General features: G+C 35.4%; 1 protein-coding gene across 1 annotated transcript in view; it reads left to right on the top strand.

Annotated features, from left to right (window-relative positions):
* The first annotated feature begins 460 nt into the window (after positions 1-460).
* Positions 461-13,709, top strand: part of LOC107565672 (electrogenic sodium bicarbonate cotransporter 1-like) — a 66,087-nt gene continuing 52,838 nt past the window's right edge. Inside the window, exons 1-2 of the mRNA XM_016250932.1 lie at positions 461-895; positions 9,589-9,762. Of these exons, the coding sequence (XP_016106418.1) occupies positions 709-895; positions 9,589-9,762 (361 nt within the window). The 5' untranslated portion in view covers positions 461-708. The remainder of the gene's footprint in view (positions 896-9,588; positions 9,763-13,709) is intronic.

Raw genomic sequence — 13,709 nt, 5'->3', positions numbered from 1 at the left:
TGTCTTAAGTCCAACATAATATTTTTATAATTACCATATTTTCTGCAATGCAAGTCGCTTTAAAAACATGGTTTGACACTTATTCCAAAGCGACTTTTTATTGCCCTGTATTTCACATTATTTCTAAATGTAATAATAAACCAATGCTATGCTCATCTGTATATTTCAATACAATTTTGACCTGGTGCGACTACAGTCAGGTGTGAACTATTTTTAGGAAAATACAGTAAACATTGTTTGTTTGTAAAGTTTCCTATTTCAGGACAGATTAAGTTATGTTTCATTACTGATCTAATGTCAGAAGAGCATATAATGCCTCGTAATCACTTGAGAATAATAGGCCAGCTGGAGAAATCCGATTGTCATAAATAGTGTTTGAGTCCATGCTCAGTGTTTATTCCACCCACATGTAACTTGTTGTATTAGCATTAGTATCGCTCGTTAGCTGATTTGAAATCTGTGTGTGGCAGCCTGGCTCACACCTCCTGGACATCAGACTCAATTAGCATCTTGCAAGGCTGCCCAGGCCTCCCCATCCCCCACAGACCGGATTACCCTCCCAGTGTCTACCTGACCGCTCCTGCGTCCCTCAAGGACAGCACTCAGAAAAGGACCGTGACCCATAAGTTGCACCGCACATCTACTAACCTGGGCTGGATCCAGAACCAAAGACTTCCCCCTTGTTAGCGTTACCTGCTAACCTGGGAAATGGCTACTACTAGCAGAAACACACTGCAAGTGAATGAGCCACGCCGATATGGCTCCACGTTGTCTTTAGAAGAGAAATGTGAGCAGTCTTTCTTTCTCTTTTACTACTACAGGATGGAGGATGAGGCTGTGCTGGACAGAGGGGCCTCGTTACTCAAACACTTTTGTGATCAGGAAGAAGTTGAAGGCAAGTATCTCAAAATATTTTTTACACTAAAGCCACTTTTTGATTTGGATTGTGAACTAAAGTTTGAAGCCTAGGAAATGTCTCTTATTGTGAAGTCATTTGGGGTTTGCTTTGATACAGTTAGATTTGAGTGGTATAATTAGTATGTTTACTTTAGGGTGATGAAGATGTAGGGCACAAATACTAGGTGACTTTGTGCAGTCATTTGTGCATACTGAATATTTGCATACTAGGTGTAGTATACATACTATATACTGCAGAGATGGTAAGACTAATATGTCAGTATGCTATTCTGAACTTTTAAGAGAAATGTTTTTGTATTTGTATTGTTTCTTTTAGCTTTCAAGAGAGACTACTACTATTATTTAAATGGGATTACTATTACTGCTATTTAATTGGAATTTGGAGAGCTATATGCAAATTTAATTTTGGTTTAGTTTTGCCATTGACAGTTTGACTAACTTAGCAACCTACATTTAAATGTGCAGTTTACATTTATAATAATATTTTTTTTATGATTCACTACCATTTAAAAGTTTGATGCCGGTAAGATTTTTAAAATTATTTTTGAAATAAGTCTTTTATGCTCGCAAGGCTGGATTTATATGATCAAAAATATAGTAAAAACTATAATATTGTAAAATGTTATTACAAAGTAAACAAACTATTTTCTATTTTAATATATATTAAAATTTTTTGCACAGTTCCTTGCACAATACTGTGTTATGACCTCAAAACACTTTTACCATAGTGCATGATCTGTGAACTAATACATATTTACGTTTGTATCACATAACCAGTTCCATTTGTATGGCTTTTCTGACATCGTAAACTTGATCAGTAGCTCACCCGGTACAGTATTGCACTTGTGATGCTGAGCACCCAAGCACAAATTCCATGAAACACAAGTCATGATAAAAGAGACTTGTAGAAGCAATCGAAAATGACATAGTTGATTCAGCAAATGCGATTTTATCTCACGTTTACTCATGTTAACACTATCGAACAGCTTTAGGATAGGGTTTAGTGTATAGGTGGTATGTTCTTTTCAAATGCGATAGAGCATTAACATTTTAGCACCACTAACGGATCATTTCACTTCCGAACTGTTGCGATACATATAACAACGAATGTAATAACCTGTTGCCAGATGCACATTCACATTTCAGATACATCTGAACACACTGTTAGTGCCACTCACTTTGAAAGTGTTATGAAATGTGCAAGAAGCAATGTAATATCATTTTGCTGAAATCGCACCACAGGCACGTTTTTTTCAATGAGCCTGGGTAGCTGAATTGAGTGGGTAAACTTGGCATCTTTTCAGCATGCTTGATTGCATCTAGTTGAGATATGCAGAGACACTGGGCTCTTGGGGAGCTCTGCGCTCTTATCAGAGAAACGAGCTCTATCCTTCCTGTTTGTGTTTACATCTTGGTTTGTATTTATTTTTTGTAAACATGTAATGAGCCCATTGAGGAAATCATTACCCTAAAGTGTGTTCTCTGGGCATTAAATGTTCTTAATGTATTTTAGAAGTGAAAAGCACTAAAGATGATTGTGATCTGAACAAATAACGTTATATCCATGTACTGCACACTTTTAGTCACACCTTTATTCCTGAAAGAGAAGATCAGTGCCTGAATTGTTTCGGTCTGGTCTTTGGACTCTTTGTCACTAAAGTGACAAAGAGCAGTCACACCTTGCTTGGAGCAATGATCTTTATTCCTAGTGGGCAAATGGCTACATACTTCCCCAGATGCAGCTGTAAAGTATATGGAGAGTGTCTCAATGAAGAATTTAAGATATTAAATCTTTCATGTATTAATGGAAATAGAAGCATTGTCTTCTCACAACATACTCTTTATGCAACTTAATGGCCAAACGAATCACTCTTAAATCATTGTGATATTCACTATGTTGCTATTGCTTAATTTTACTATGTAGTAAAAGCAGAACATGTCAGATAAAGTTTTAACTGCTTCATGTCGTACATAAGCCAACTCAGAGTTGACATCTCCAGTGATATAACTTGAGTTTATTAAAACAATCTGTAAGGAATAGCATACCACCTCTTCACTTATTATTGAAAAATGTCAAACAGGAAATGAGTTCATTTCAGCCCTGCTATGGATCTTTATCCTCCTCATTCCAGACATCCAGTATTGGACAAATTTGTTTTGAGTTTTTCTTGCTTTATGTTTTTGGTCTGCTTAGACATGCATTTATTTTATTTATTTATTTATTTTTAATTTTTACTTCAGCATTTTACATACAGTATACTCTGTAAATGTGCAGTGCTTCTATTTATCTAGCAATACTGGTAAAAAAAAAAAAACATGGTCATATATAATAAAATCAGATTTAGATATCAAAATGGGATATACATATTAAATATTGAAATGATTTTCAACCCTGCTATGAATGTTTGTCCTCCACATTCTAAACATCCTAAATGTTGGACAAATTTGTCTTAAGTCCAACATAATATTTTTATAATTACCATATTTTGTACATAAGCCAACTCAGAGTTGACATCTCCAGTGATATAACTTGAGTTTATTAAAACAATCTGTAAGGAATAGCATACCACCTCTTCACTTATTATTGAAAAATGTCAAACAGGAAATGAGTTCATTTCAGCCCTGCTATGGATCTTTATCCTCCTCATTCCAGACATCCAGTATTGGACAAATTTGTTTTGAGTTTTTCTTGCTTTATGTTTTTGGTCTGCTTAGACATGCATTTATTTTATTTATTTATTTATTTTTAATTTTTACTTCAGCATTTTACATACAGTATACTCTGTAAATGTGCAGTGCTTCTATTTATCTAGCAATACTGGTAAAAAAAAACAAACATGGTCATATATAATAAAATCAGATTTAGATATCAAAATGGGATATACATATTAAATATTGAAATGATTTTCAACCCTGCTATGAATGTTTGTCCTCCACATTCTAAACATCCTAAATGTTGGACAAATTTGTCTTAAGTCCAACATAATATTTTTATAATTACCATATTTTCTGCAATGCAAGTCGCTTTAAAAACATGGTTTGACACTTATTCCAAAGCGACTTTTTATTGCCAAACTATAATATTGTAAAATGTTATTACAAAGTAAACAAACTATTTTCTATTTTAATATATATTAAAATGTAATTTCTTCCTGTGACGCAAAGCTGAATTTTCAGCATCATTACTGTAGTTTTCAGTGTCACGTGATCCTTCAGAAATGATTCTAATAATAAAAGTTATTCTAATTATTTTGTCTTTACTGTCAATTTTGATCAATTTAATTAATCTCTGTTGAATAAAAGTTAGTGCTGTCAATTGATAAAAAAAGAAAAACAATAAATTTTTCCTGAAATTAATCGCGATTAATCCCACCTGGCATTAAAGTTTTTAAATATACATTTATATTGCAATAATTTCACATTTAATCTTCAAATTAATGTAGAAACAACATAAAACAGTATATTTTTTATATTTGTTTAATGGCATATTTTTTATAACTGAAGGTAAGTATCACTGATACCACCAATACTACTGATGTCTCTGTGAAATTGTTTTTTTCCCCCTAATTACCAATTGACTATAGCCATTCAAACATTACAGTATAATTGAGAGCTATCAATTTGAATATTCCTTAGACTTGAAAAAATAACAACTTATAATTTAAGTGAACTTAAAACAATCTTCGCATAAACCCATTATAATAAGTGTCATATTTACCTGTGCCCTTCAGCAAGTAGGAAATTAAATATACAAAAATTGAATAAAGTTATCAAACACTAAATTCTAAATTAAATATAGATGAATCCTTAAAGCTACAAAAGTTATTGATTTCCTTCTTTTCTTTTGTTCTTTGATTAACGACAGCAGCTGGGTTATTCGTTTATTTTGGCTGCTTTAAGAGCTGCCGCTGCTGAACATGACGCGGATCTGGCACGCATCGTATTTTCTCTTAAGTCTTTACCTTTTTAGACCCAATTCAGGTCTTAAAGTCTCTATAATGAGCTGATGAGTTGAATCGGGTGTGTTAGATGAGGGAGATAGTGCTGGGCTGCTCCAGGACAGTTTTGAAAACCACTGCATTTCAGAGATATCTTCATAAATGTGACTCACTTACATGCACAGTTTTAAGGCAGCTTTAATGGCCTTTTTGGTAACTTCATGACTTACCTGAAGACATAACTACGACATTACACGCTCGTAGTTTCTTTCGTGCTTTAATATGAAATGAGACAGGCTACTTCATTTGCTCACACAAATGCTGCAGCACACTCTGTAGCCTCTGCGTTATGTCAGTTATTTTTAGCTTGTTTAACTGAAAAAATTAATCGCCTGCGTTAATGCATTAATTTTGACAGCACTAATAAAAGTATTATTTTTCTTTAAAAAAACCTTCCTGACCTACATTTAAATGTGCAGTTTACATTTATAATAATATTTTTTTTATGATTCACTACCATTTAAAAGTTTGATGCCGGTAAGATTTTTAAAATTATTTTTGAAATAAGTCTTTTATGCTCGCAAGGCTGGATTTATATGATCAAAAATATAGTAAAAACTATAATATTGTAAAATGTTATTACAAAGTAAACAAACTATTTTCTATTTTAATATATATTAAAATGTAATTTCTTCCTGTGACGCAAAGCTGAATTTTCAGCATCATTACTGTAGTTTTCAGTGTCACGTGATCCTTCAGAAATGATTCTAATAATAAAAGTTATTCTAATTATTTTATCTTTACTGTCAATTTTGATCAATTTAATTAATCTCTGTTGAATAAAAGTTAGTGCTGTCAATTGATAAAAAAAGAAAAACAATTAATTTTTCCTGAAATTAATCGCGATTAATCCCACCTGGCATTAAAGTTTTTAAATATACATTTATATTGCAATAATTTCACATTTAATCTTCAAATTAATGTAGAAACAACATAAAACAGTATATTTTTAATATTTGTTTAATGGCATATTTTTTATAACTGAAGGTAAGTATCACTGATACCACCAATACTACTGATGTCTCTGTGAAATTGTTTTTTTCCCCCTAATTACCAATTGACTATAGCCATTCAAACATTACAGTATAATTGAGAGCTATCAATTTGAATATTCCTTAGACTTGAAAAAATAACAACTTATAATTTAAGTGAACTTAAAACAATCTTCGCATAAACCCATTATAATAAGTGTCATATTTACCTGTGCCCTTCAGCAAGTAGGAAATTAAATATACAAAAATTGAATAAAGTTATCAAACACTAAATTCTAAATTAAATATAGATGAATCCTTAAAGCTACAAAAGTTATTGATTTCCTTCTTTTCTTTTGTTCTTTGATTAACGACAGCAGCTGGGTTATTCGTTTATTTTGGCTGCTTTAAGGGCTGCCGCTGCTGAACATGACGCGGATCTGGCACGCATCGTATTTTCTCTTAAGTCTTTACCTTTTTAGACCCAATTCAGGTCTTAAAGTCTCTATAATGAGCTGATGAGTTGAATCGGGTGTGTTAGATGAGGGAGATAGTGCTGGGCTGCTCCAGGACAGTTTTGAAAACCACTGCATTTCAGAGATATCTTCATAAATGTGACTCACTTACATGCACAGTTTTAAGGCAGCTTTAATGGCCTTTTTGGTAACTTCATGACTTACCTGAAGACATAACTACGACATTACACGCTCGTAGTTTCTTTCGTGCTTTAATATGAAATGAGACAGGCTACTTCATTTGCTCACACAAATGCTGCAGCACACTCTGTAGCCTCTGCGTTATGTCAGTTATTTTTAGCTTGTTTAACTGAAAAAATTAATCGCCTGCGTTAATGCATTAATTTTGACAGCACTAATAAAAGTATTATTTTTCTTTAAAAAAACCTTCCTGACCGCAATCTTTTGAATGGTAGTGTACACTGAAAAGAACATTAGTCTTAGAAATCACAGAATGAAAAATAGCATTGGCCTGCTCTCAAAGTAAACTATAACAGAGCAACATGTGCCTGCTAGACAAAGAGCCCATATGTGGCAATTCTTTTAGAGGTAGCGCTTTATTAACAGCTATATTAGCATGCACAGTGGTGTGTTGCCATCTTCTGTACTTGTACCCTCCATCTCAACAGCTCTGTTACTGCGGTAACACAAAGTGCTCAGATGCTGAAGCCCATAGGGTCCAGCCAAATTCAGGGAATACACTTTATCCAGTGACGAATTGCATGCCACTCCAATTCAGGCCTCTTTCTATGGTCGCATAGAAAAGGGTTCCTCCGAAAGAACAGGAAGCTTGGCACAAAGCTGGCTCGACAATGTGTGGTTCCTCCCTCCATCTTACCTCTCCCTTTCCTTCTCTTAGTCCTTACTCCTACTCCCTTTTCCTTATTTTGCTCTCGCCCATCCCAGCATAGGTGGGATCCATATTCATAAAGGTTCTTGATGATCTTTCTGCATCATTTGTTTGTTTATTAAAAACAAGCATATAAAAGGCAAAATGTCAACAATTTGCAATCATTTTCCAGAATGTTTTGCAGAAAAGATACTGGATGTGCCCTGGAGCGAACCGATATGACTGGTGTCACGTTCTCAACCTACATGATTTATGTTCATGATGTATTTTTTTCCAAAACAATTTAACTCCCAAGTAAGATTTAGAAATTAAAGGCTTTTTGTATATTTTTTTAGCAAAATAAATATAAAGTAATTCATACTATGAAAGCCGATCCGGCGATCCACAGCACGAAGTTGATGTATTTCCTCAGCGACCAGCACGGATCAGCTCTAGGCATGACAAAACGGATAGCGTCCTCTTTTGGAAGGTCAAAGTAAGTAGTTTCGCTTTCACAACGAAACACAGTGCCTTCACGACATGGCGGCGGTGGCGGCAACGGCAACAACAATACTACAGCGAGAATAAAAGTTACGCCTTCTTTCTTTGCGTGAACATTTCCCACATCGTGACGTAGACATGTGGGGGGGGGCGTGTTAGAACGAGCCTTAACTCTTAACTTTTATAAAGAATATCTCTTTGGATTTGAGACTTTAGTCTTTGCAACTTTACAGATCTTCTTTATGCACCAAGAGCTTGTAACACTCCAAAGAGAAAGGAAAAATTTAAATCGCATCATACGGTTCAAAGGCTGAAATATAAAGTTTATCATTTTGTAAAACTTTTTGTTTTTGTGAAAACTTGTATCTGAACTGTAAATTATGCTTTTTACAGTAATTTTACAGTTTAATGTGGTACTATAGCTTAGAATTCTGGAATAGATGGTATCAGGTGTGGTCCGCAGGTCTGCACTTATATCACTGGTCCAGTTAGAGTTGCATTTCACAGAATGAAACATGAAGTTCCAAAATGTTACACAATAACACAGTGTTGGGATGCAGCTTTAACCGATGGACATCCTGGGACTGAGGGAGAGACATGGAAAGTGTCTGTATGATATGGATCTAAACACTGGACGTTCCGCACTACCTGCTAGCTCTCTCAGCCAAAATATTTAGTTTGACAGTCTGCTGCAAACCCCTCTGGTGAAGTCCACCATTTCCTGCATAAATTGCGTTGAGGAAGTCACGCCATTTATTTACGTCTTTACTCAGGTTATTTACTCATATTTTGTAACCAATAGGGCCACAAGCAAACAGTTGGCATCCAGCTCCTGACCTTGGTGACATAACACATTATTTATCTTACAGATGTTGAAGTGTGTTGCTGCAGGATGGTCACGTGGCTTGTGTTATCTTGACAATAGGGAGCCATTTATCTCTTGACAACAACAACGTTAGGACTGACATTTTGTATTTACTTTACTTGGATTGAGTCAATTAGTTCTGTATGTGTTTATCTACGTCATCAAGAGCCTTTTAGATATACTGAGAGGAATTCACTCAGAATGAGTTGCAGTCACTGATATTGTTATTATTGCACATGCTATATATATATATATATATATATATATATATATATATATATATATATATATATATATATATAAAACTGTAACATCCACTACCATTCAAACGTTTGGGGTCAGTAAGATTTTAGTGTTTCTTTTTTTGGAAAAAAATCATCAAGGAGGATGCATTAAATTGATCAAAAGTGACAGAGACATTTATAATATTACAGAAGATTTCTATTTCAAATAATTCTTCTCTTTCAAACATTATATTCATCAAAGAATCCTGAAAAAGACATCACTGTTTCCACAAAGCTATTGAGTAGCGCATCTTTTTTCAACATTAATAATAATTGGAAGAAATGTTTCTTTAGCACCAAATCAGCATATTAAAATGATTTCTAAAGTAGCATGTGTTTCTGAAGACTGAAGTAATGGCTGCCACATTTTAAAATATTTAAAAATGGAAAGCAGTTGTTTTTAATTAGTAATGATAGTTCACAATATTACTTACTGTAGTTTTAATCAAATGAATGAAGCCTTTGTGAGCATAAAAATCTTTAACTTTAAAGACTCCAAATCTTTTGAATGGTAGAGTATATTCTTTGAAAATAATTATTTTGAAGAAAACAAATCTTGTTATATTGCTATTTAAATATTAATACTGAAATACTAGACAAAAAAACTGATTACAATTTTTTTCTGAAATCTTTTTGTGTTACTTATGCTTTGTGTGACGTCATGTCACCTTAATAGCTTGACCCATCTTCTCATTTTACCTTCTCAGGTCACCACACCATATATATTGGTGTGCATGTGCCTAAGAGCTACCGGCGAAGGAGACGTCATCGCAGACGCACCAGTCACAAGGACAGAAAGGAGAAAATGACTGAGAATGCTTCGGACAGGTCAGATGCAGAGAACAATGAGGAGGCCAGCAACAGCATCCTCAAACCACTCAGTAAGCGCTTGCCAAAGAGCCGTCAGTTCACATTAATGCTGAGGGCTCCTTCATAGAGCCAGTCACAAACGCACACACACTCACATACACACACAGCTACAAGCCAAGGCTGCTGCTGACTCTACTTAGTCAGAACAGATATCCAGAGCTGCCTAGCCAGCGGATGAGTGTGTTTGGACAGACAGGGGCTAGGGCCCCTGCGTGTAAGTAATAACCATCCAAATGGGTCACGACTGCCTGACGTGAGCCGCTGGAGGAGGGAAGTATGTGTGTCTCTGAGATTTCTAATGGTGAAGGATTATACGCCCAAGGGAGGATCACTTAGGAGGTGTTTCTGTTGATTTGGATGCCAGGACTTTGAATGCTCTCCAATGATGTGATAACTGAAAGGGAGAATGAGGAGGAAGAGAGGAGGTGAAAGGGATCGCATAAGCGAGGGAGAGGCAGACACAGAGAAAGAACATGATCATTTCTAAGGTCATGTGAGGAAAATTTTGCCCTAAAATTGCCCTACAGTGGTCATGTAGACTTATTTTCAGAAGTCAAAGTCAAGAAATGTAGGTTTAAATTAATTGTTTGCCAAAATAAAGAAAATCCTGTCATCATTTATACTGCTGTTATTTTTTCTTTCAAACAGTTTTTCCACACTAGGTCTGTTTATAGTGAAAACAGGCTTGTCAAGCTCCAAAAAGTACAAATAAAAGTAGTACATACACTCTAAACAATGCTGGGTTGTTTCAACCCAATGTTGGGTCAAATATGGACTAACCCAACTGTTGGGTTAAATTTTGGTTACATTTTTAAATTAGCTTTTTAACCCAACAGTTGGGTTAGTCCATATTTGGCCCAACATTGGGTTGAAACAGCCCAGCATTTTTTAGAGTGTATGATTTATACGCCATATTTTAGATTTGCCTTCACCTCCACTGCAGGTCTTAAATTAAATATGGCACCTATAGTCTACAGGTTTGACGTCATGATTTCTGGTTACAAGACACTTGAGAACTAATCTGCCGTGCAAAGGCAAAAGGCCGTAACTTCGTATTTGGTCGAAAATTAGTTATTGATATTTTTGAGACATTCAAGACCTTTATCATGTGGATAAGTATCTTGAGTCAATTTTGTTGTTTTTCAAGAAAATAATGGGTTATCTTAACAGGAACTTCGAAAAGCCCAGGAGAAACCAAGGCAGAACACCGTATAACACCAGTTACCGTGCTTTGACTTTGTTTTGGAACGCTCAAATTGAGTTATGGTACTCAACAAAGGCTATGGTGCCTTTGTTTAGCAGTGCTTGTGGATTGTATGAAGTTACTGTGCCGGCCTGGAGTTATACGGTATTCTGCCTTTGTTTTACTGTCCATTAAAGTCTGCCGCGTTTAAATTACGGTGTAACTATACTATAAATAGGTATAAATAGGTATAATCACAACACACACTAGCCCAGCTAACCAATCACCTAACCCAACTGTTGGGTTAAATTTTGGTTACATTTTTAAATTAGCTTTTTAACCCAACAGTTGGGTTAGTCCATATTTGGCCCAACATTGGGTTGAAACAGCCCAGCATTTTTTAGAGTGTATGATTTATACGCCATATTTTAGATTTGCCTTCACCTCCACTGCAGGTCTTAAATTAAATATGGCACCTATAGTCTACAGGTTTGACGTCATGATTTCTGGTTACAAGACACTTGAGAACTAATCTGCCGTGCAAAGGCAAAAGGCCGTAACTTCGTATTTGGTCGAAAATTAGTTATTGATATTTTTGAGACATTCAAGACCTTTATCATGTGGATAAGTATCTTGAGTCAATTTTGTTGTTTTTCAAGAAAATAATGGGTTATCTTAACAGGAACTTCGAAAAGCCCAGGAGAAACCAAGGCAGAACACCGTATAACACCAGTTACCGTGCTTTGACTTTGTTTTGGAACGCTCAAATTGAGTTATGGTACTCAACAAAGGCTATGGTGCCTTTGTTTAGCAGTGCTTGTGGATTGTATGAAGTTACTGTGCCGGCCTGGAGTTATACGGTATTCTGCCTTTGTTTTACTGTCCATTAAAGTCTGCCGCGTTTAAATTACGGTGTAACTATACTATAAATAGGTATAAATAGGTATAATCACAACACACACTAGCCCAGCTAACCAATCACAGCACATTTCGTATTTCAGAAGGCGGTCCTTCATTTGATACAGGAGCTATTCGAGCCATTCAGAGAAGTGTGAAGGAGTGACATGATATGTGGCCAAGTATGGTGACCCATACTCGAAATTAGTGCTCTGCATTTATCCCATCCAAAGTGCACAAACACAGCACTGAACACACACACACTGTGAACACATACCCGGAGCAGTGGACAGCCATTTTTTGCTGCGGCGCCCGGGGAGCAGTTGGGGGTTCGGTGCCTTGCTCAAGGGCACCTCAGTCGTGGTATTGAAGGTGGTATTCATGCCAGACTGGGGAGAGAAGTGTTGTAAAAATTTAAAATATGTGAAAAATAATGTGTTTTTTGAACAACCTAGTATGAGAGCCTGTTCTAGTACACCCCCAAAACAAAATCAAGACTTTGTAAAAGAGCATAATAGGACCCCTTTAACTTTTTGTCTGGTTGTTACAATCAAAAATTTTTTTTTATACATTCACATTACTGTATGTTATAGCATATGAGACAGCCCGCGATCACTAGATTTTAATGGTGATCAGCAACCAAATATTGTATATAATATGGCCGTTACTACCTTTTGCCTTGCCGTGACTTCTCACTTTTTGCTGACAATGCAAAGGCAGAGTACAGTAACTTCAAAATAGGAGTAAAAATCAAGTTTGAGCTCAACATTTTTTATGTAGATAATATTCATTACTAAAACATCTAACTGCCAGATTTCCAGTGTCCTACCTATAATTAATTTGTCTGGACAAATACAAATCTTTAAAAAGTAATTTTTCTCTAGTGAGTTAAGGTCTTTTGCTTTTGTAGGGCAGTAATGATGTTTGATGGTGTGTTTGATTTGAGAGACACTTTGTTTAAATTTTTTCTGTGTGCCACTGCAGACATAACAGCATAGGGATTTGGAACGATATGTGGTGGAGTAAATAATGACACAGTTTTGACAGTTTATTCTTATAAATTTTTTAATCTGCTGAGGTTTTAGTGCAGTTTACTGCGCTGACTCCGCATGAACCTGGTTATTGACCTTAAATTTATTCAGCTCCTAATGGAAACTCAAGTGCAACCAAGCAGAATCCAGAACTTGACAGTGATGTGGACCCAAAGCTCACTTGATCTACCATTTCTGAGATTACAATTCATCCTCTGAATGTCCTTCATCAAAAAACATGGTTTACAATACACTTTATAGTATGGTCCCATTAGTTAACATTAACATTAATAACGTTGGGATGATTGATCGGCGGTCTCTAAAAAGGCCGATCACAAAAAAAACGAACTTAAATTTATTCAGCTCCTAATGGAAACTCAAGTGCAACCAAGCAGAATCCAGAACTTGACAGTGATGTGGACCCAAAGCTCACTTGATCTACCATTTCTGAGATTACAATTCATCCTCTGAATGTCCTTCATCAAAAAACATGGTTTACAATACACTTTATAGTATGGTCCCATTAGTTAACATTAACATTAATAAATACGTATTAAGTATACGTAATAAGAATTTTTTTATTGTTAGTTCATGTGATAATGTAATTGACTAATGTCAAATGTAACCTTAAGTGTTACCGTTTTAGTAGGAATACATAAACGCATGACATTTTCAAATAATTCTGTGACGCAACATTATCCTTAAAGGTGAGGTGTGTCATTTTTGAAATGCTTTCTCTTATTGTAGTTTAAGCACACAAAGCCATTTGTAGATCAGTCTGACAAGTCAACATCTGGCTCAACTAATGGTGTGAGTTTGGGGCTGGACTTCCTGCTTAAGTTTTATT

The sequence above is a fragment of the Sinocyclocheilus grahami genome, unplaced genomic scaffold (genome assembly GCF_001515645.1).
Source record: "Sinocyclocheilus grahami isolate Dianchi unplaced genomic scaffold, SAMN03320097.WGS_v1.1 scaffold1016.1, whole genome shotgun sequence".
Taxonomy (NCBI): Eukaryota; Metazoa; Chordata; class Actinopteri; order Cypriniformes; family Cyprinidae; genus Sinocyclocheilus; species Sinocyclocheilus grahami.
This window is presented reverse-complemented; position numbering and strand designations above follow the sequence as displayed.